Source organism: Saimiri boliviensis, chromosome X, assembly GCF_048565385.1.
Source record: "Saimiri boliviensis isolate mSaiBol1 chromosome X, mSaiBol1.pri, whole genome shotgun sequence".
Lineage (NCBI taxonomy): Eukaryota > Metazoa > Chordata > Mammalia > Primates > Cebidae > Saimiri > Saimiri boliviensis.
In genome coordinates this window covers 16,366,401-16,390,774 of record NC_133470.1, presented here as the reverse complement: position 1 = coordinate 16,390,774, position 24,374 = coordinate 16,366,401, and the positions used below count along the sequence as shown (strand labels likewise).

Genomic DNA, 24,374 nt, shown 5'->3' with positions numbered 1-24,374 from the left:
CATTAGCCATCCTCTCTCCCTCCCCTCCCTGTCCCCCTGCTGCCCTTCCCAGCCTCTGATAATCATCCTTCTACTCTCTACCTCCATGAGTTCAATTGTTTTGATTTTTAGATCCCACAAATAAGTGAGAACATGCAATGTTTCTCTTTCTGCACCTGGTTTATTTCACTTAACATGTTGTTGTAAAGGATAGGATCTCATTCTTTTTTATGGCTATAATAGTATAAATTTTTTTTAGCTTTACATCTTCTGTTTGTACCTTTCAAGGTCATAAGTCAGCGTTCTCTCATATTCTACATAATTTAGAAGGCTATATTTCAGAATTTACTTTGTTTTAACTTAACTTTTTATTTTGAGGTCATTATAGATTCACATGCAGTTGTAAGAAGTAATAGAAATCTATGTCATCAGTAACATCTTACAAAACTATATAGTACACTATCATGATCAGGATATTGACATTGATATGATCCCCCAATCTTACCCAGATTTTCCCAGTTTTACTAGTACTTGTGTGTGTATTTCACTCTTTGTAATTTTTTTTTTTTTTTTTTTTTTTTGAGATGGAGTCTTGCTCTGTTGCCCAGGCTGGAGTGCAGTGGTGCGATCTCGGCTCACTGCAACCTCTGTCTACGGGGTTTAAGTGATCCTCCCACCCGAGTAGCTGGGGCCACAGGTGCATGCCACCATGCCTGACTAATTTTTGTATTTTTTGTAGAGACAGGGTTTCACTATGTTGCCCAGGCTTGTATCGAAGTCCTAGCTTCAGGTAATCCTCCTACTTTGGCTTCCCAAAGTTCTGGGATTACAGGTGTGAGCCACTTTGCCCAGCCTGCAATTTTATTATACATGTAGGTTTATGTATCTACCACCACGATCAAGACAGAGAACGATTCCATTACCGCTAGATCCCTTGTGTTGCCCTTTTTAAGCCACACCCATCTTTCTCCGCCCACCCCCTTCTGTAACCTCTGGCAAGCATCATCAGGGATTGATTTGACGTGGAAGACAGCTTTCCAGCATCATCTGCTTGGGCCACTGACTTTAGAAACAGATATGCAATGGTTTGCAGGCCTTATAAGAGCACTAGAGCTCCTGACATGAGCATTCTGCTCACCTGCTGCTGTTCCTCTGTTTGGGTACTGTTTTCTTCTGAACCTGCTGATAGAGTTGCATCTTTGCAACTGCTGACCTGCGGTCTCTGGTCTGATCTCTTAGAGGCTTGGGGGTAGGATGTGTGACTGTGACTGTAAATGCCAAAAGTACTTGCCCTGTTTCCACAAGTTCGTTTACATCCTCAGCCCTTGAGAACCCCAGTCAGGAAGCAAGCATAACCTGATAGCTTGGGCTGAAGCAATAACAGAAACTCTGGCCTGCTATAGCTTTTGATCTGCTTAAAGTGCAGGCAGAGCAATGATCCACTGTGAATGAAAACAGATTGTCGGAAATAGCCTGACTAAGTTCTGGTTCTACCACTGTAGTTTCATACTTGGGCCCTGTTTTAAGCCAGGGTGGCTGGTTGGTGAAGCTCATGTGTGACCTTAGGAGGCTGTCTTGTCACCTCCCTCATGTCCTAGGAAGGGAGGTATTCTCCCTTCTCCAGAATATACAGGATAATCTGTCTTGCTTGTTAAAAGCATTGACCTTTGACCTTTGTATTCTTTGGGTCTGGAGATGTCTGTGATTGCTGTCATCAAAATATGAACCACATGTTTTTCAGTCTGACGAGCTAGTGTGGAAATATTGGGGGTATTGATGAGGGGGATTCATCTACAGAAACTTCTTAGGCTGTGGAAACTAAGCACAGTTGCATATATTTGGGAGCCCAGAAATACAGTGCTGAGGTTTGCTTCTCTGTCTCTCTTTGCCACGAAGACATTAGTCCTAGAAGACTAAAACTTCTCAAGTTTATGATTTTTTTTTTGTTTTGAGGTAGAGTCTTGCTCTGTCACCAAGTATGGAGTGCAACGGTGTGATCGTTGCTCACTGCGGCCTCCAACTCCTGGGCTCAGTGATCCTCTTGCCTTAGCCTCCCAAGTAGCTTGGATTACAGGTGCGTATTACCATGCCTGGCTAACTTAAAAAATTATTTTTGTAGAGACAGTATCTCCCTATGTTGCCCAGGTTGGTCTTGAACTCCCAGGTTCAAGTGATCCTCCCGCCTTGGCCTCCCAAAGTGCTGGGATTACAGGTGTGAGCCACCACGCCCAGCCTCAAGTTAACAATTTAATGTATATTTTATTTGCATTGTAAGAAATGATGATTGGCAGTCTCGTGATCGTGATCAATAAATATTGAGTACCTACTACTGAAATGCAAGGCTGGCTGGAGACTGAGGCCCTCACACAAAGGCTCTGCCTTCCAGGGGCTTTGGATCCATTTCGGCCCCTAAGATGGCAAATGAAAAGTTAAATAATACTGTAGGTCTGTATAAATGACTGAATGGTAGAAAGTAATGCTGGTCAGAGGAGAGAATGTTCCCTGGGGCCCTGGTTGTTGAAACAGGCTTTATAAAGGGGGACAGATTTGTCTGTATCTTGAAATTGGATTTGCTTATGTGGGGGTAGTGGAGGTGGGCAGGAAAATCACGTGGGGAGTGCTGACCAGCCTGGCTGTGGTAGAGGGTTTGCGCTGGGAAGGAGGGAGGGCTATCCTGTGTATTAGTCCATTCTTGTATTGCTATAAAGACATATCTGAGACTGGATAATTTATAAGAAAAGAAGATTCTGCAGGCTGTTCAGGAAGCATGGCAGCATCTGCTTCTGGAGAGGCCTCGGGAAGCTTCCAATCATGGCAGAAGGCAAAGGAGGAACAGACACTTTTAAACACCCAGATCTCTTGAGAACTCACTCACCATCATTAGGACCATACTAAGGGTATACTAAACCATTCATGAGAAGTCTGGCCCCATGATCCAATCACCTCCCACCAGGTCCCATCTCCACTGGAGATTACAACAGAACATGAGATTTTGGTAGAGACCCATATCCAAACTATATCACCCTGGAATTTTAAGTAGGGATTGGATTAAGTTTGAGGGAGATGGATTTGTAATGTATTCTGTAGGCAGTGGGGATCACTGATGGTACACCAGAGTGACAGGATTAAGTCTAAAAATTTAGATAGTAACTGCTGGAGCTTTGTGAGACTAATCAGATGAAGGAAAGATGGGTGTCAAGGAGTCAGGTTATTTGATACTTGAAGTAAGAGGCAGAGAGAGCCAGAAAGAAGCTGCTTATAAAAGGATCAGGAAAGAATAGCTAGATGTGGAAGCAGCAATACAGGAGAATTATTGCCAGGCAATATTGTCAGGCAGTAGATTGGATTTGGGAGTCGGGAGGAGGAGAGAATGATTTGTTAGTCTTGAGGTTTTTAGAATCGGGTGACTGGGGAATCCAGCAACATGGGTAGAAATGACCATGTCAGGAGGAGGAGCTGGTTTGGAAGAAAACGAGATGAGTTTAGTTAAGTATGTTGGCTTTAAGAGTGGGCCAGACATGCCCGTGTCAGTGCCAGGTAGAGGGAGGAGGTAGAGGGCTGAGGGTCAAGAGGTTGGCAGGGGTTAGACATAGGGATTAGGAGCTTCCCAGTGGCTGGAGAGAAGAGGGCAGGAGTGGCCTCTGCAGACCTGGGTTTGAGTGCTGAATTGGCTGCTTCTCAGCTGAGTGGCCTTCTGTAATTTGCACAGACTCTTTGAGCTTCAGCTTTCTTATCCGTAAAGAATACTAACATCTCTGCTGGGCGTGGTAGCCCACACTTATAATGTCAGTACTTTGGGAGGCTGAGGCAGGAGGATTGTTTGAACCCAGTAATGTGAGACCAGCCTAAGCAATATAGTGAGACCCTATCTCTACAAAATTTTTTTAAAAAATAGCCAGGTGTGGTGGCACCTGCCTGTGGTCCTAGCTACTTAGGAGGCTGAGGTGGGAGGATCGCTTGAGCCCAGGAGGTGGGGGTTGCAGTGACCTGATATCATGCCACCACGGTCCAACCTGGGTGATAGAGTGAGATCCCATCACAAAGAAAAAAAGAAAGAAAGAATAGTAACATGCAGCAGTGACTCACACCTGTAATCCCAGCACTTTGGGAGGCTGAGGCAGGAGGATTGTTTGAGTTTAGGAGTTCAAGACCAGCCTGGGAAATATAATAAGACTCTATTTCTACAAAAAAATTAGCCAGATGTGATGGCACATACCTGTGGTCCCAGCTACTCAGGAGGCTGAGGTAGCAGGATTACTTGAGCCTGGGATGTCAACGCTGCAGTGAGCTATGATTATGCCACTGCACTCCAGCCTGGGCGACAGAGTCAGAACCTGTCTCAAAAAAAAAAAAAAAAAAATCTCTATCATCTTCCTCGCTTTGTCTTCCAGAATTATGTCAAATCACTTGATGGCCTGCAAAAAAGATAGAAATGCTTACTATTAATGTTGTTTGCTTAGAAGTGTTAGTTGGGTCAGGAAGATAAAGTCCTTGATGTGAGAAAAGGCAAAGAAGAACCTAGGGCTGAAGTCCAAACCCCTGCCAAGTACACATTTAAGGGAAAATCAGGATCTTGAAACATCACAGAGGCCAAGGGAGGAGAGAATTCTAAGCAGAATGTCTTTAGGCCCAAAGGCAGAAATGTTCTTTGTAGTTGGGTCGGTCAAGGAGAAAAAGACATTGCAGAAGCGGGTGGCTCTCCTCGGGGCTGCTTCTGTAGCATTTGTTCATTGCATTGGATCAAGGAGGAAATTATTTGTACCAGAATGTTTTGTTAGTGATTCAGACAGTTAAAGCTGTCTAAATGTGGGCTGCAATGAACAACATAATACAACCCTGAAAACCATTGGAAACCATCAGTGTTAGCTATAAATAAATCTGGGTTTCCACTTAATAAAGCTATTAATTTAAAATTATTATAATATTAAGTTAGAAAACATGGTTTTTTCAGATCTCGTGTGGGTGGCTCCCAGCATCGGTCAGCCAGCAATCAATTAGAATGAAATCAGTTGGTCCAAAACTAACTTGTTGATGTCAGTTTGAGATATTGTTTGTATCAAACTATGAAGCCATATTTCAAGTAACATAATAGAAAACATGGACAAACTCCAACACAGGCCTGTGCGTGAATAGAAATGAAAATTAAATTGTCCAGTTTTCTCTTGCTGATTGAAGAATCTCTGTTCTGATTAAATGGGAGATTATAGGCCGTGAAGTCAAGTGCCATAACATTTACTTTTATTATGCCATATATTGTAGTTCCCACTGCATGGCAGGATTTATTGTTACACTTCAATGCTACTGAGATTTTCGGTTCCTTTCCCACGAAAGCACATAGCAACAGGCCTTCAGATAGGAAGCCTACTATGAAGTATGCCACCTGTTTTCAACTAATTGACTTAGAGAAAGCCCTTATCATTCCTCCTCAGTTGCCTAGCGTCATTGTTAGAACTGTAGTTTTTTTTCCATCCAATCCAAATCTCAATCTATTCCCACTTCCGTCTCTTTATGTAGACCCCACCCCACCTTCACTTGAGTAGAGTGAAGATTTCTTCTCTGTCTTTTCAACTTGACCACGAAACACACTTCATGCTATAGTCAGTTTTGGGGGCCAAGCATTCCTCGCTTTAAAGTCAACGGACTTGGGATGTGGAAGTGGTTTGAAAGGTATCAAGGCTAACTTCCACTCGTGCTCAGATCTCCCACAGATACCTGGGCCTATGGTTCATTTGAACCAGGAAACATGGAAGTACTTCCCTGTGACCTAGGAATACTATTAAGAGCCAGTCAATTTGAGGTTCCAGAAAGGTTCTCAAAGGGAATTGTAGTGATAGTTGCACAACTCTAAATTTACTAAAATTATTGAGTTGTACACATAACATGGGTGGACTTTATGATACGTATAAATTATACTCAGCAAAGCTATTAAAAAGGAAAAAAAAGAGCTAATTGGAATTTTCCTAACACTCACATTGAAGTCCCAGTGTTAAAATAGATACGCACACCACTGATATGTAAGTATGGGATTCAAAGTGCTCCTCTGTCCCCACTTTTTTTTTTTTTTTTTGAGAGACCAGGTTTCATTCTGTCAGCCAGGCTGGGTGATTCGCCTACCTCAGCTTCTTGAGTAACTGGGACTACAGGTGCATGCCATCACGCCCGGCTAATTTTTGTATTTTTTGGCAGAGATGGAGTTTCACCATGTTGGCCAGGCTGATTTCGAACTCCTGAGGTCAAGTGATCTACCTGCCTCAGCCTCCCAAAGTGCTGGAATTACAGGCGCGAGCCACCACACCAGGCCTCCTTTGCCCCACTTTATAAAATAGTTGTGATTATTTAGAGTAACAACTGCTACATTGATGTTTCTGTATCATCTGTAAACCAATCCTTTATATATAAAATTATGTTTTAGATGTGTTAAGAAAGCTCTTTAGGCTGGGCGTGGTGGCTCATGCCTGTAATCCTAGCACTTTGGGAGGCCAAAGTCGGGTGGATCACCTGAGGTCAGGAGTTCGAGACCAGCCTGGCCAACACGGTGAAACCCTGTCTCTACTGAAAACACAAAATTAAAAAAAAAAAAAAATTAGCTGGGCGTGATGGTGGGTACCTGTAATCCCAGCTACCCGGGAGGCTTAGGCAGGAGAATCGCTTAAACCTGGAAGACGGAGGTTGCCAAGATCACACCACTGCACTACAGCTTGGACAACAAGAGTGAAACTCCATCTCAAAAAAAAAAAAAGGCCAGGCATAGCGGCTCACACCTGTAAACCCAGCACTTAGGGAGACCCAGGAGTGTGGATCACCTGAGGTTGGGAGTTCAAGATGACCAGCCTGACCAACATGGAGAAACCCTGTCTCTACTAAAAGCACAAAATTAACCAAGTGTGGTGGCGCATGCCTGTAATCCCAGCTACTTGGGAGACTGAGGCAGGAGAATTGCTTGAACCCGGGAGGCGGAGGTTGCAGTGAGCTAAGATCACACCATTGCACTCCAGCCTGGGCAAAAAGAGGGAAACTCCGTCTCAAAAAATAAAAATAAAGCTCTACAAAAGCTAATAATCATTTTGTAATGTAAAACATCCCCCTAGGGTGTTAAATGTGCATATTTTTTACACCATTTAAAAAAATCAAGTCCTACCTGGACATTGATCTGTAGCTGATTACAACCCTGGTGATAAAATAATCCCAAAGTGTTTGAAAAGCTTAGGAGTGTTTTACAAGCATGTTTGGGGTAGAGCATGCCTTTTAAGTTTTTGTTCCTCTTTGAGGTACAGTATGAGTACTGGAGCTGTGTGTGGAATATCCTTGTGTTAGAATCATTCCACTAATACAGTGGAGAAAAAACACTCCCCCTTCATCTCCCCTCGTCCATCATCTGAGGTTCTAGTGTTGAAGTAAGAGCAGTGAGAGCAAGCAAGAGTAAGGAAAGTAAGAACTAATATTCACTGGGTGCCCACTAAATGTTTTGTCTAGTTTTTTCTCACCATCCATAGCCCTGTGAGGGAGGTGTAATGATTCGTGTTTTTACAATGAAGGATCAGGGAAGAAAGCAAGCTGGGGAAACTGAGCAAGATCATCTGGCTAGTAAGAAATTGGAGTTGAAGCCAGGTCTCCCCTACCCATGAGCCCAAACTTTCAGTGCATGGGATAGGTCTACATTAGCATTTCTTAACTTCTCTCTCCAAGGAGGTATTTGGCAATGTCCGGAGACTTTTTGGCTGTCACATTGTAGGGGTGGGGTGGGGGTGGGGGTGGACATGCTGCCTGGTATCTAGTGGGCATAGGCCAAGGATGCTGTTAAGCATCCTCCAGTGCACAGGACAGCCCCCACAGACAACAAAGGATGACCCATCCCAAATGTCAATAGCATTGAGGCCAAGAGAGCACAGTCTGTGTTAAGAATGGGAAGAGGACAGGCCTCCCCCACAAGTACAACTTGTTCTTCCCTGGAGTGGCCTATCTCATTTCCTGAGAATCTCTATAAAACCTAGTTTGAAAATAATTTCAGAGCTTTGGAAAATCAGAGACTTCATATACAAAAAAGAAATTATATTTGAAATAATTAACTTAAACATCAACCAAGGACACGAATGTGACCTTTGTGTGTGTGTGTGAGAGAGAGAGACAGAGACAGAGACAGACAGAGACACGGAGGGGGATCTTAAGGCTTGCAGCAAGTGAAATGATACCATTTGAGTCTTTAAGTCTGATTTCAAATAGAAAGAGTGTTGGATTTGGGATTAGATATTTGCCAAAGATCAACTACCCAGTGTTTAAATGGGTATTACATAAAAAGACAATAACAAATTTGATCAATACTAAGTTCTAAATCTGTGCTCTGTATAGTAAAATTATACAGGAGAGCAAGAGAGAGCAATTTTAATAGTGACCATGAACACGAAATTTTTGTGACTGTGATGCCAAATCTCTATAAACAAGTGATTGCATTCTTACCTTATTTTGCAATTTCTACCTTTTATGATAAGAAATCACTTCTAGGGTTTTCTTATACAAATTTTGAGGACAAACTCAGATCTCCTGACTTGGGGCTGTTGGTTTTTCTGCACTCTTTTTTAAAGACTTATTTAAAACTTCCCCTTTTGGAGCTAGAGAGCCAGTTATTGGTCCTTGCAGCATGTCAGATTGTTAAGCAATTTCTCAGGTTCAATAAGACAAGATATAGTGTGTCCTGCTTGCCATAAAAAAAAGAAAAAAGAAAAAACCATGAGTGTCATTTGGAGTGTTCCACATTGACTACTGGCTGAGTGTGTGTAAACAACAGCCGCACCTTCCAGCTCTCTCAGGGTTAGACATTCAAACATACGAACTTTCATTCAAGAGCCGTGGCTGGCTCCTACAGACACTGTCTCCTTACTGGCAACCTTCAGACACAGCTTGGAACCAAGGATGTGGTTGACATTACCCACGCTGAAGAACAGGAGATACAGTTGCTATTGGTCTGCAGTCAAGTCTGCATATGATGGGATAGGGTGCCCGTGTGTGGACGTGTGCAGCTCCAGTCCCTATTCAGGGACACAAATCATGATCAAAGATAAATTTTTATCAGGAGTAGCTGAAAAGTACTATACATTTCTCAAGAGTGGTGACAAAAAGCAAAAGAGATTGTGCTGAGGGTCAAATACTTTATACAAAGGAAGTGAAACAGGTTGCATTTCTAATTGATGCGTTTTAACCCAGGCAGTCCTCTGAGCATATTTGGTTCCCTTGTCAAATTTACAGAGGCATAGTTAATTCAGAACAGTATCCGTGGCTGGCCCTCTCCCTGCATTGCCCTTGAGCCCTCCCCTGGTTCCCAGCCTCTCAGGCTCACAGTGGAGGTGTGCTGCTGAGGAAACAAGGTCCAGCTGGCAGCCAGCACTCATTTTGAAAGCCATCCTCCAGTCCTACAGGAGATGGTCCTTCGGGGCCCTTTGAAGGGCCAGCCTGGTCCTGGATGTAAACTGAGTGTGTCCACTTAGACCTTCTCAGTGAAAGATGTTGGTGCTCATCAGAACTGAGGTACTCACCTCTCCCTGTGCGCCCTGCACAGATTGGTCCTGCTGGCCTTTGGTGGTCCATTGTGGTGGCTGGGTTTGTGCTTAGTTATGAGGGGTTCCACGAACATCTTTCACCCTATCACGCCCCGTAAGCACCAGTTCAATAAACATTGAAAATGCCAGTAGGAAAAGCCTCACAAATGCTGTACAAATGGGGGAAGGTTAAGTCAAAGTGGGGACATGATGGCAAATGTTGCAGAACCTCATTGGAGCAGTGCATTCAGTGGTATGGGAATACAGAGAGCAAGTTAGTGCTGTCCTACCCACGTGCTCTATACCCACCATCCTGCAAAATAGCTGACCTGAGAGAGGTAGAGTGACATTTACGGAGCATCAATTCAGATGGCCCTTGGCTTGGAGAGGGTCACAGAGCCTAGTAGCTTTGTGGACTTGCAGGCAGCCGCAAACGCTCACCTGTATGCAGAGTCAGCATGTCCTCCCTCCCCTAGTATTGTGATCAGCTGCATCTCTGTGGCCAGGGCTCTTGCTCATCATTCAGTCTGATGTCTGAGTGGTTCTACCTTTTCTACATGCTGAGACCATATTCTAGTGCTGTATTCTGGAGGTACTGAGTGTACCTCCAGATTTAAGAATGCAAATCTGGAGGTACACCCAGTAGATTCAAAGTATTCTCATAGAACAAAGAGACTTGTATAGTAACTTTTGCTGCATCCACAGTATATTCCACAGAGGCCTCTGAGCTAAAAATGAATGCAGAAGCAAGAAGGAAACAGGTGATGTTCAGCTCTCAGATCCCACATGGCATTTATTTGGCTTGGGGTGCCCCCCTCCCCCCATTCTCTGGCTGTAGGCTCATGGATTGGCAGAGCCTGGTTATGGCTTCCATTTTACTTCTATTTTCCAATATTCAGAGGAATGTACAAGCTACGAGAAAATCATACTTAGGCATCCCTTTGTCACATTAAAAGCATTATGGACACATGACATTTTATTAAGTATTTTGTTTTAGTATTACTTTATTAAGTAAATTATCAAAATCCTTATTTAGCCATGGTCTCTTATTAAAGCATGGTCTTGGAAACCTTGGCCAAAGTTAAGAGCCTGCAAAGTTTGATTCATTACAAAAGAAAAATGATTAGCAGTTGGAGAGTGACATTGATGGGCCCCATTAAAAGGTCATTGGATTTAGTGGTGGCAAGCGAAGGCTGGAGTTCAAGGTTAGCAGGATGCCCTGATTTAGAACCAAGCTTACCTTTGTGTAACCTGCAGTGACACTCTCTTCATCTCCCCAGGCCTGATTCATGTCTCCCTGAGGTTCATACTGTTTGGAATTTCTCTTTTTTTTTTTAATTTTATTTTTTATTTTATTTTACTTTTTATTGCATTTTAGGTTTTGGGGTACATGTGAAGAACATGCAAGATTGTTGCATAGGTAAACACATGGCAGTGTGGTTTGCTGCCTTCCTTCCCCTCACCTGTATCTGTCATTTCTCCCCATGCTACCTCTTCCCACCTCCCCACCTCCCTGTCCCTCCCCCATTTCCCCCCAACGGATCCCAGCGTGTAGTGCTCCCCTCCCTGTGTCCATGTGTTCTCATTGTTCAACACCCGCCTATGAGTGAGAACATGCGGTGTTTGATTTTCTGCTCTTGTGTCAATTTGCTGAGAATGATGGTTTCCAGGTTCATCCATGTCCCTACAAAGGACGCAAACTCATCATTTTTGATGGCTGCATAATATTCCATGGTGTATATGTACCACATTTTCCCTATCCAGTCTATCGTCGATGGGCCTTTGGGTTGGTTCCAGGTCTTTGCTATTGTAAACAGTGCTGCAATGAACATTCATGTGCATGTGTCCTTATAGTAGAATGATTTATAATCCTTTGGATATATACCCAGTAATGGGATTGCTGGGTCAAATGGGATTTCTATTTTTAGGTCATTGAGGAATCGCCCCACTGTCTTCCACAATGGTTGAATTAATTTACACTCCCACCAACAGTGTAAAAGTCTTCCTATTTGTCCACATCCTCTCCAGCATCTGTTGTCTCCAGATTTTTTAATGATCGCCATTCTAACTGGTGTGAGATGGTATCTCAATGTGGTTTTGATTTGCATTTCTCTGATGACCAGTGATGATGAGCATTTTTTCATATGTTTGTTGGCCTCCTGTATGTCTTCTTTTGTAAAGTCTGTTCATATCCTTTGCCCATTTTTGAATGGGCTTGTTTGTTTTTTTCTTATAGATCTGCTTTAGTTCTTTGTAAATTCTGGATATCAGCCCCTTGTCAGATATGTGGACTACAAAAATTTTTTCCCATTCTGTTAGTTGCCGATTCACTCTACTGACTGTTTCTTTTGCCGTGCAGAAGCTGTGGAGTTTGATTAGGTCCCATTTGTCTATTTTGGCTTTTGTTGCCACTGCTTTTGGCATTTTGGTCATGAAGTCCTTGCCTATGCCTATGTCCTGAATGGTTTTGCCTAGATTTTCTTCTAGGGTTTTTATGGTATTAGGTCTGATGTTTAAGTCTTTAATTCATCTGGAGTTAATTTTGGTGTAAGGTGTCAGGACCAAAAAAAAAAAAAAAAAAAAAGGCTTTTAATTTGGGAGACTGCTTGATTTTTCTTTTATTAATGATGCACATTCAGAAATAAACAAATGCCATCTCCTATTGGAAAGGGTATAATCTCCGAGTGTAAAATTGAACACATTTAGCTTAATGGGAAACTCACAATGTTGATCTGTTTCTCAGTGCATTATGACTGGTGATAATCTTGGCACGGACACATGCCAGTTCTTGGCAACTTTTGAAAACCACAGGTCCAGCTCATATCTGCAGGGATAGAAGGTGGCAGGAAGGAGAAATGTTGGGGGCAAGGAAAAGGCCCTAGAGAGAGTCAGGCGTTGAAGCCATAGCTCAGGTAAAAACTTAGTGTCCAGAAATGTACAATTAGCAGATTAACTTTTTTTGATAGAGATAGGATTACTTGTAATTTTTTTCCTAAGAAAAAGTCGTGGAGTGTCAGATTTTTAAGAGCACTTTAAATCCTTTTTACCTAAGTCTTCTCCCTTCTCCTGATGTTTACAAATGAGAAATAGCTCATCGAGTTACCCAGGTTGCTGAATGGGAGCCTGCCAGCCCCTTCTAGCAGTTTTGGGGGACTCTTGTCCCTCCTGGGGTAGTAAAAAGCACACTAGGCTTTGAGACAGGAGGTTTTTCCTCCTCAAATTTTGTAGTCAGTGTAATTTTGGCTTCCATGTAATTCTGGACATTAGAATATTATTGTTTCACATATGCATTAAAGTTTCATATTAGAGTATCAGACTTTTTTTTTTTTTTTTTGAGATAGGGTCTTTTTTTTTTTTTTTTTTTGAGATAGGGTCTTGCTCTGTTGCCCAGGCTGAAGTGCAGTGGTGCATTCACAGCTCACTGCAGGTTCAACCTCCCAGGCTCAAGCAGTCCTCCTACCTCAGCCTCCCATGTAGCAGGGATCACAGGTATGCACCACCAAGCCCAGATATTTTTTCATTTTTTTGTAAAGATGGGTCTCACTGTGTTGCTCAGGCTGGTCTCAAACTCCAGGGCTCAAGCAATCCTTCCACCTCGGCCTCCCAAAGTGCTGGAATTATAGGCATGAGCCACTGCACCTGTCCCTGCTCCTCTTCTGTCTAGGTTAAGTGCTGTTAAAGATGAAATGACCTGTACATCTTACGCTCCAAAAAGAAGTGTGCACTCTGCTCTGGCTGCTCATCCCACTGAAGCTGACCATCGAGCACACCATTGCACCTCCTTGGATCTTGGTTTTTCATAATTAATCCAGTGGCTTGGATGAAATGATTATGAAGAACCCAGTTCAGGCTAGGGCATGGGGTCTCATTCCTGTAATCCCAGCATTTTGGGAGGCTGAGGCAGGAGGAATTGCTTGAGTCCACCAGTTCGAGACCAGCCTGGGCAATATAGGGAAACTCTGTCTCTACAAAAAATTATAAAAGAAATAACCCAATGCAGCCTCATAGTCTATGTTTCTGTAACCCTGCCCATTTCTTTTAGCTGAGTTTTCTAGACATTGAGAAAACTGCTGGCTTGGTAGCCTCTGAATCCTCTTTGAAATTAAGTAGCTTATTCTTTCCTTTGGCTCTTCAGTTTCTTTAGTTCTGTTCTTTTAATCTAGAATGATAATTTGGCCCTTTCTACAGTCTAATCTAGGTTTTTTGTTTGTTTTTTTCTTTTGCTTAATGATTTTTTGCTTTTAAATGATTTGATGGCTATATGGAGATTTAAGAAATTGTTAAAGGTTATGAGTATAACTTTGACGTTTTAAAATTTTTAGTGATGGGGTCTCACTATGTTGTCCAGGCTGGACTTGAACTCCTGGGCTCAAGTGATTCTCCTGCCTTAGCCTCCTAACTAGCTGTGACTGTAGGCATGCTACTGCATCTGGCTCGTGAGCATAACTTTTTGTAAAGTTTTAAAAAGTACTCATTCATTTTTAAAAATAATTATTTTGATTTTTTTAACCCAAGTTATTACAGGGAAATGTAAAAGAATAGGATGTTTGCCATCCTAAGTAAGTTTGGGATCCTAGAGCAAACCCTGACATAGATGCAAGTTCCAGGTTGCAAGTTCTGTTTTCAAATCAGTTGGCTAGTAATTCTTTGCTTCCAGTGACATTGAAGGAGGTACCCACTAAGTTGTTTGATGGTGGACTATTAAAAACAATAATTCCTGTTGATGCTAGACTGTGGTCTAATTTTTGGTGTATAATTTGCAAGGAGTTCAGAGAATTGAGTGACATTGATGACGAAATTATTTCCATTCTGGTTAGGCACAGTGGCTTATGCCTGTAATCCCAGCACTTTGGAGGCTGAGGTGGGCAGATCACAAGGTCAGGAGTTCAAGACCAGCCTGGCCAATATGGTGAAACCCCGTCTCTACTAAAAATACAAAAATTGACCAGGTGTGGTGGTGGGCGCCTGTAGTACCAGCTACTTGGGAGGCTGAGGCAGGAGAATCACTTGAACCCAGGAGGTGGAGGTTGCAGTGAGCCAAGATTGTGCCACTGCACTCCATTCAGGGCAACTGTCTCAAAAAAAAAAATTTTATATATATATATATATATGTATATATATATATGTATATATGTGTGTATATATATGTGTGTGTGTGTGTATATATATATATGTTTTCATCTCAGTTACTTTTTTGTGTTTTTTTTTTTTTGACACAAAGTCTCACTCTGTTGTCCAGGCTGGAGTGCAGCGGCACTGTCTCAGCTCACTGCAACCTCCGTCTCCCGAGTTTAAATGATTCTCCTGTCTTAGCCTCCAGAGTAGCTGGGATTACAGGCCTGCACCACCACACCCAGCTAATTTATTTTGTAGTTTTAGTAGAGACAGGGTTTCACCATGTTGGCCAGGCTGATCTTGAACTCCTGACTTCAAGTGATCCACCCACCTTGACCTCCCAAAGTGCTGGGATTATAGGCGTCAGCCACCACAGCTGGCCTCCATTCCATCTACTTCTATTTAAGTGAACAAATTTTTTTGGCACTTGTGTCTCTAAAATGAAAAATAGAGAGTTGATACCAAACCATCTCTTTCTGGTATTAATAATCATACACACATGAAGTGTTTGGGGGAAAAGCCCAATAAAATTGTTTTGTCATGCTTAAAAATTATTTATCAAAATGTGTGGTATGCGTGTATACTTATGTTCTGATCATTTGTATACTAATAATAATTGTAATGAGAACTCAATCCAGAAGAAAAATAATTTTTACACTTAGAGCCTTATGATTTCAGGAAAGAAAAAGTCTTAAATTTCAATTTCTATACATGTTTTTACAATAGAAAGATGACAAAATAATTAACAACAGACTTAAAAATACATTAGGATAAAATTCAGCAGTAGATGTTGGAAATATGAATTTAAGTAGGAAAAGAAATTATGTAAAATTTCCAACTTAAAATCTAATGATGTTTTTAAATGGATGATGGTGGTGCTTAAATTGCTGCAGTGTTCAAATATATATTGGATATATTTAAGAAATCTATATTATATTTTAAAATCTTAATATTTAGAATATGACAGAAATTACATCCCTTGTGAGTAAACTTACATAAAAGTTTAGATTTCAACTTGTTATGTGTGAGGAGGCTATAAAGGGTTTCCAAAATTGTTTTAGAAAGTATACTGGCTTCATAAATATAGCATTTTATACTTACACAAACATTTCTATGGATTAATTTCTAGAAGTGACATTGATATATCTGAAGGTGTACACCTTTACATTTTGTAATAGGTATTGCCAAATGGCATACAGAAAGGTTGTGCCAATTTATGATCCTATAGATAATAATGTAACCACTGTTTCCAGTAGAGAATTAGCTTATTTATCAGATCACTTAGCATAGCAAATTTGGGCCTGTAGCGAGCAATTTTTAAAGGAATGCAATTGTGGAGAGCTACTTTTCCCCACTTAACATTGCTTGTCATCAGTCCGAGTGAATCACTACCTCTCCTCGAAGCAAGACTGCAGTAAGATATGTCCTCTTTCCCTGATCTAAATTAGGTCCCCATGCTATCATTGGTAATTTCACCTTTTTTTTTTTTTTTTTTTTTTTTTTTGAGGCGAAGTCTCACTCTGTCGCCCAGGCTAGAGTGCAGTGACGCAACGTTGGCTCAGTGCAACCTCTGTCTCTGCGGTTCAAGCACTTGTCCTCCCTTAGCCTCCTGAGTAGCTGGCTGCACACCACCATGCCCAGCTTTTTTTTGTATTTTTAGTAGAGACACGGTTTCACCATGTTGGTCAGACTGACCTCGGATTCCTGACCTTGTGATCTGCCTGCCTTGACCTCCCAAAGTGCTGGGATTATAGGCGTGAGCCACCACACCTGACCTAATTTCATCTTTTATTATTCTTTCATAGTAAGTAGTAGAACTTGTAATTATGCAAACAAAAAGCATGTGTCCCTCAGTGGGCTCTTAGCTCCATGTGGGCAGGGAATGTGACTGTTTTCCACCCCTGTATACCCTTTGCCTAACCCAGTGCCTGGCTCATAGTGTATGCTCAGTAAATAGCCACTGAATGAATGGGCTGAGCGTAAGTGAGGAGAAATACCAAGATGCAGGATCATAATATACAGTCTTCATTGCCACTAGCCATGTGTGACTATTTAAATTTAATTAAAAAGCTGTACTCATCCATAATCCATGCACTCTGTAGCCATGTGGGGCTAGTGGCTACCATTTGAATAGTACAGATTACAGAAGACTGCAGTCATCACAGCAAGTTCTACTGGACAGTGCTGATATAGGATGATTGTACATTCATTCTCAAAACTATCCCTATGCTTGGCACAAAGTAAATAATAAATGTTTGATTAAATTAATGAGCAAATAAACATTGTGTCTCCCTCTCTTATTCTTGAGCTACACGTTTTGATGTAGAAGTTGCTTGTATCGAATAGCCAAACATTCTGTTAACTTGCCTAACACCTTATATTTCTTGCCACAGAGTGCCTTGAAGAAGCCCCTTTTCCTGCCCATTTCAAAACACATTTGAATAAAATTTAAATAAAAACAAGCAACATTCTATAGTGGAAAGAATCCCTTGGATATGAATCTGTGTGTGGGCCCTGTTACTTGTTGGTAGTGACCTTGGGCATGTTTTCTAACCTCTGATTCTCCATCTCTTTCTTTGTGGAGTATAGTGATGCCCACACAGCATGTGGTTTTGTGCAGATGGAATGAGGGTGTGTGCATGTGAAGCATCTAGTAGTAGCATGGCCGGCACATGGAGTTCAAAACAGTAGCTCAAAACTTGTTTATGGCCAGGCACAGTGGCTCATGTCTATAATCCTAGTGCTTTGGGAGGCTGAGGCAGGAGGATTGCTTGAGGCCAGGAGTATGAGATCAGCCTGGGCAACATAGCAAGATCCTATCTCTAGCAAAAAATAAGACAAAACAAAAATTAGCTGGATATGGTGGCTACCTACTTGGGAGGCTGAGGCAGGAGGGTTGTTTAAGCCCAGGAGTTTGAAGCTATAATACCATGAGCTATGATCACACCACTACATGCACTCCAGCCTGGGTGACAGGGTGAGACCCTGTCTCTAAAAAAAAAAAAAAAACTCCAACCCCCCCAAAACTAACTTACTTTCAGCAGCTTGTGTCCTGCAAACTTCACACCTGGATTATAAATGAAACCACAACAGCTGATCTGCTGTATCCTTACATGTTTTGGAGGGTTTATTTTCCTGCAGAATCTAATCATTGCTAATAATTTCATTTAGTGATTCAGCTAACACAGGTGTTCGTTTGACTCCCTAATAATGGGCCTGTCTCGATAGTCTGCACTGATTTTCCACATTAGTCAAATGACTGACGCATGGAGTGAGACTTCCTCCTCCCATCCAGACTGCCTCATGATGCCTCTGCAATGCAGATAAAGTACCTGTGGCCCTGTGGGTTTAGGGTTTTCTTATCTTAGACCTAAAAAAAAAAGGTAGAGGTGGGGGATTTCTAGCCTTGCTCTGAGATCCTTGTTTCCAAATCCCACAGCTCCATTAATGGTACATGAAAACAGAATTCTATCAGCGTGATCTGAAAAGGTTTTCACATAGTCTCTCATTTACGAAAGAATAACCTTATGAAGCTGATGGCTCATATATTTCTCTCATTTTTTTCCTGCTGGAAAACCTGAAGCCTAGAAAGATTGTTTGTTAATGTATTAAATAATCATTTTTTGAACACTCACTGCAAGCCAGGAGTGATCTTAAGTTCAGGGAAACAGAGAGAAAATCCATAGCTTCTTCCCTGGCTGGTGGGGGAGGCAGAGAAGTCAGCAGAGAATGTCAGTACAGGGTACTAAGTGCTGAGATCAGGGTGATGGGTCAGTAGGGATGCACCCAACCCAGGCCTTAGGGTGCACTCTGGCTTCTTGAAAGAGGCCCCAGTTGTGGCACTGAAGCGATTAGTGGGGAGAGGAAACCCTCAAGGGACACACTCAGATCGTGACTGTACACCTCTCTGGTGGCAGCATGCGAGTGGTAAGGGGCTTAAAGTGAGAAATTATTACAGTGGTTCCAAGCAAGAAATTGAGCCACCTTAATAATCTGAGACAGGGTGTGGAGAAGGGACAGCTTCCAGAGATATTAGGAGGTAGTAACATTGCCAGGTTTTAGTTGTAGGCAAACTTCTATCCTAAAGCTTTTTTTTTAAAGTCCACAGCAACACGCTATAATAAATGCAGAGAACCATTTACGAGCTCCCAAAGAACTCTGCTGGTGCCAGCTAGCCTGAACTTAGCCTTTTAACTGTTTCTCCTCTGTGCCTTCACTGGATGTGCTTTATGCACCTGTGGTCACTGGTACCATTCCTCCTATCCATGGAAAATGAGACTACACTTTCTAATTGAACCAAATAGGGTGTGACTGAAGTTCATGGAAAATGGGAAACTCCATCTGCCATGAAGAATCAGAGGCCCTTTCCAAGCCAACTCCATCGTGCCCAACATGAATTATCCCCATATGTCTGCAGAGAGTTTGTCGTCCAAGTATCACAAAAGCCAGAGGCCTCTCATCCTTATGAAACTAACTTCTTAAAAATACCCTGGCATTTGCCAGTTCAATAGCTTTGGACTGGCTTAGGAGCATTAAAACCTTTTTAAGAGGAAAAATTCCCAACCAGGCTGAGAAAGCTCATATCAGGTTTCAGCTTGATTCATTTCAAAACCACCATGAAAATTGGGACATTTTCTCCACACCACGATGGGTTAGTCATGGAAATTCTGCCTTAATTGTAGCTACCATGGCCATAGTCATGAGATGTGTGCTCTGTGCCACTGAAAAGTGATTTGACAATACTGGAGAGTTTCTCCCCTTCACTGTCAGAAAGCAGAAATGTGTTACAGTTCATGGTCTATGGAAACATGCCAGGGTAGCCTCAGGTTCCCTTTTCAGCAAGCAATCTCATATTTGGTGCATTTTTTTCTGTATGGCAGTTTGGTTTGGTTGCTGTTTCCAAAAAGTGCTCTTTCCAAACCAAAACTATAGAAAGTTAAATTTAGCAGAAATGTGCAGTAAACTGGGTGTGTGGTGACTCATACCTGTAATCCCAGCACTTTGGGAGGCCAAGGCAGCTGGATCACTTGAGGTCAGGAGTTTGAGACCAGCCTGACCAACATGGTGAAACCCCATCTCTACTAAAAATACAAAAATTAGCCAGGTATGGTGGTGCACGCCTGTAATCCCAGCTACTAGGGAAGCTGAGGCAGGAGAATGGCCTGAACCTGGGAGGTGGAGGTTGCAGTGAGCTGAGATTGCACCACTATACTCCAGACTGGGTGACAGAGCAAGACTCCATCTCAAAAAAAGAAAAAAAGTACATTAAGAGATTAAGAGTGGCTTCCCCTGAGGGACTCGGACCTTTCTCTTATTCATGAGTGATAGAAATAGAGCAGTCTTCTCTGCCATCTGTCCTGGAGACATTTGCTAAGCGTGGCCAGGCTTCAATGTGCATAGGCCTTCTTAGTGCAAACCTCAACTAGTAAAACAGAATGGGCCAGTCAGCCTTCTCTGCATCCATAGCAGAGAATGAGTCTTCAGCCTCAAAGCTGCTTATGTCCTGCTAGGAGCCACTTCTATAAGTTATACTCTTGTTTTTTTTCTTTCAAATCATTTGTTCATTTGTTTGCTTATTTCTTCATTGACAAAAGAGCCAGCATGTTTTACCCAGGAACATTCTAGACTTTGAGAACACAAGGATGAGTTCCTGCCCTCCTGGGGCTCACAGCCTAAGTGCAAGAGACAGACATCACACTTCTGGGTTGTTTTAAAAGTGTGATTCACTACAGACTGCTACCTCACACGTTGTCAAATCCTGAACTCCCAGGTGGACTTAATTCAATGGGCCCGGGAGGGTGTGGGGGCAGCAAAGGTGGAGTCCTCCCTGGAGTTTTGGCAGAAGTTTCCTGGTATGAACTTGTCCACCCCTGCACACAAGTGGACTTACCAAGTCCATCCCGAGAGGACCCGAAGCTGTCCCATCCTCTCCCCTCGCTCCCTGCATTCCTCTCCCACCCGCTATGCCGGGTCACATTTCGGGCCTCTTCCTGGCTCCAGCTACAGTGTCTGACCTGCCACCAGTCATCTGAGCCTTTGGCCACCACTCTGGTCAAGTGCTTCAGCACCTCTGTGGCCCTCCAAATCAGACCAGCGCCCCTCAGCCCACCATGGAGGACCCACTGCTAGAGAGCCCAGGCAGGCTGTCTATTCACTGGGCCCTGGAACACCCTGTCAGTCACTGGGTGGCCTTTCCACTCTTCTGCTTGGTCAAATCCTTACCCCCGAACCTTCCGTCAGCCTCCAGCCTCTGCTAGAGCAGTGCTTCTGAGCCTTTGCTGCATGTTCACATCATCCGGGAGATGGACACCTTCCTGTGCCCAGGCTGCACCCCAGTTGGGATGAGTCAATCCCTGGGATGCAGTGGTATTTTGTCTTTTTAAATTGTCCAGGTGATTCCTCCATGCAGCCAAGGTGGAGAAGCAGAGTTAATTCGCCTTTTGTTGTTCTTTTTTTTTTTTTTTTTGAGACGGAGTTTCGCTCTTGTTACCCAGGCTGGAGTGCAATGGCGCGATCTCGGCTCACCGCAACCTCCGCCTCCTGGGTTCAGGCAATTCTCCTGCCTCAGCCTCCTGAGTAGCTGGGATTACAGGCACGTGCCACCATGCCCAGCTATTTTTTTGTATTTTTAGTAGAGACGGGGTTTCACCATGTTGACCAGGATGGTCTCGATCTCTCGACCTCGTGATCCACCCGCCTCGGCCTCCCAAAGTGCTGGGATTGTTGTTCTTTAGTCACTTCATCTTGCTCAGCTTTTGCTCCTGAGCTTGTTTTTTTTCCCTGGACAGAGCCATGACATAGGTTTGTCCAGCTCTGCCCCTGATAGCTCCCAGCCAAGGCCCTTGGCAGCAGCCTGTTTGCTGGAACCTTTAACAACCCTCTCTTCCATCTCCTTCCCTGGCTGCCAGTCAGCATCGGCTCCTTGGTTTTTTGTCCTCTCTCCTCTCCTGAGCCTTCGTCTGCCCCTCATTGTGTCTCTGTCCTCCCCCACCAGCCTCCCGCCCCCAAGAAACCTCCCTGTCCTGGGCCTTATTTTCTTCTTCCAGAACAGTTGGAGATATGCACAGATAACCTGCTAAACTGATTGTATGTAGAGTACATACAAGGCTATTTGTGCAGTGCTTTTCCATAATAGTAAAAAATAGGAGGGGAAAATGATTTGGAAACAAATTATCCAACAAATGGGATTGATTAATTACAGTACAACAACTATTAAAATATTTACAAAGAATTTTTAGAGATATGGCATATCAGGTTAAGTGAAATAAACAGAATGTAATATTACATATAGTATGAGCTATACTATTTATTTATAGGAAAAAAAGCCTGGAGGGAAATATACCAAAATATTAACAGTGCTTGTCTTGATGTGGTAAGATTATAGTTGACTTTCTTTTATTGTTACAATTTCATGTTTTGTTTTTTAAAAATTAGACACTGGTCATGTATTACATTTGTCATCAGGGAAAAGTGATTTAAAAAGATAAATTGGGGGTATGTTCATGTCAGATGGTGAGTTTTTGCATCCATCCAAGTGTGTAATGGTGAATTTTCATTTTGGACAACATGGGCTTAGTAGAGGAGAGTCCCAGGATAGAGTCTGAAGGAGAACCCTTTAAGAAAATAAGTTTCTCCAGCCTGGGCAACATGTTGCCCCCCCCATTTCTACAAGAAATACAAAAAGTAGCCAGGTGTGGTGTTGTGTGCCTGTAGGGAAGCTGAGATGGAAGAATCACCTGAGTCCAGGAGGTTGAGGCCTCAGTGAGCCGAGATTATGCCACTACCCTCCAACCTAGGAGACAGAGCAAAACCCTGTCTCAAAAAAAAAAAAAAGAGGCAGGGAAACAAAAGAAAGAAAAAAATAATGAGATTCTCTTAAAGGGAAGGCTCCTGAAAGGGGTCAGCCCAGTGAGCCACCACTGATGGAGAAGTACATCCTAGCAGGGGGTTCTTTGCCCTCCCCCGACTTAGGGTCCTTCTGGCACCCTGCTGAGCCTGCTGGAGAGGTGGGTACTCAGGTACTGGGTGCTGATGGGCTCCCTCTTGGCCTCAGAGCACCACTGATGTTTTTCTTTGTGCCATCTCTGCAGATGGTTAACCTTTGGTTATACTTGCCTTGCCCTGATAAGAGGAGTTAATTGAGTAATTATTTATTCATCAGGATAATGTCACTTAATAGAATCCCAGGTGTAATTGAATGGCTTCTCCTGACCAGTGACTTGTGCTTGATTTTGCATGTTCCACTAAAGAAAATAGTTTGCAGATAACACCTGCCTGTTCATTAATAGAATAAAGTTGTTACACAGCCAGACCACTAATAACCATCAGCAAAAGAATTCTTCCCAAAATAAAGTGGGAGGAAATGCACATCATTTTTTTTTTTAACTTCTCTGTCCTGAGCCTAGTATAGCTGCAGTTATGGAAGTTAGGATGCTTTTAGCTGCAAATAAAGAATATCTGATTAAAACTGGCTGAAATGGCAGGGGTTTGTTAATTTCACATGGCAAGAAGTCTGGGCACTAGATCATCTCAGAGTTGCAACCCATTGATCGAGGTTGTCAGTTAGCATTTTCTTTTTCTTTTCTTCCTCTTTTTTTTTTTGAGGAGTCTTGCTCTGTCGCCAAGCTGGAGTGCAGTGGCACAGTCTTGGCTCACTGTAACCTCTGCCTCCCAGGTTCAAGTACTTCTCCCACCTCAGCCTCCCAAGAAGCTGGGACTTCAGGTGTGCACCACCACGCCCAGCTAATTTTTGTATTTTTTAGTAGAGACAGGATCTCACCATGTTGGCCAGGATGATCTCGAGCTCTTGACCTCGTGATCCTCCTGCTCCGGCCTTCCAAAGTGTTGGGATTACAGACGTAAACCACTGCAGCCGGTGAGCATTTTCCATTTTTCTATCTTGCCATCCTGTGACCAGATGGCCACATGGTCACAAAATGGCCACAGCTCCAGACATCCTGTCCTTACACAGTAGCATTCCAAGCAGGAAAGAAGAGGAACAGCAACACAAAAAGCCTTCTCACTTGCCTCTCTCTATCCAAAGAGAAAAATCTGTTTCCCATAGGCTGTCAGTATACTGTCCTACATTGCTCAGTAACTCAAATTGGACTACATAGCCACCTCTAGACCACTCACAAGCAAAGAGGAGCAGGGCTGCCCTTCTTGCCTTTTGTAATCAGTGACCGGCGTCTACTTGCCCTTCGCTCTTGTACCTTATAATAAACAGCCTTTTGTGTCGAGGCTGTTAGAGTGTTCTATCTACTAAAATAGACTTGGATTTGTGGAAGAAAGAGAATTCTTCCTTTAATCCTCTTTCTGTAGCTTTTTAGAGATTTATGGATATAGTTGTAGAAGGGGAAAAGAAAAATCCTGTTTCTCTCTCTTCCATGCAATAGCTTGTTAAACTAAGAAGGAAATGATTAGTCCATTCAGTTTGAATCCTGTTTATTGAATGACTAAAGGATATAAATGACCTTTGTAAGAGATGAAGTGTAATCCAGACAGAAAGGATTATTATTGAGGAAAAGAGGTGCTATGACATATCATAAGAGCCTTTGCTCCTATTTTGTCTCTTAAAACTCTGTTTTACTTTTGTTTTAGACCTAGAAGGTTTTGACTCCGTGGTGTCATCTACTGAGAAACTCAGTCATCCAACCACAAGCAGACCAAAAGCTACGGGAAGGCGGCCTCCATCCCAGTCCCTCACATCTGTAAGTGTCTCCTCATACTGTGTGTCCCCTTACTTCTCTA

At 42.8% G+C, this 24,374-nt stretch overlaps 1 protein-coding gene across 9 annotated transcripts in view; it reads left to right on the top strand.

The window, feature by feature from the left end:
• Positions 1-24,374, top strand: part of SH3KBP1 (SH3 domain containing kinase binding protein 1) — a 388,693-nt gene that overhangs the window by 350,385 nt on the left and 13,934 nt on the right. For 5 of the 9 annotated variants that reach the window (XM_010334883.3, XM_003924111.4, XM_010334886.3 and 2 more), the window contains one exon: positions 24,225-24,334. In XM_010334883.3, coding sequence (XP_010333185.1) covers positions 24,225-24,334 — 110 coding nt within the window. Of the gene's footprint in view, positions 1-1,936; positions 2,054-24,224; positions 24,335-24,374 lie in introns of all 9 variants that reach the window. The other 4 variants (XM_074392221.1, XM_074392222.1, XM_074392224.1 and 1 more) reach the window with 1 other exon arrangement.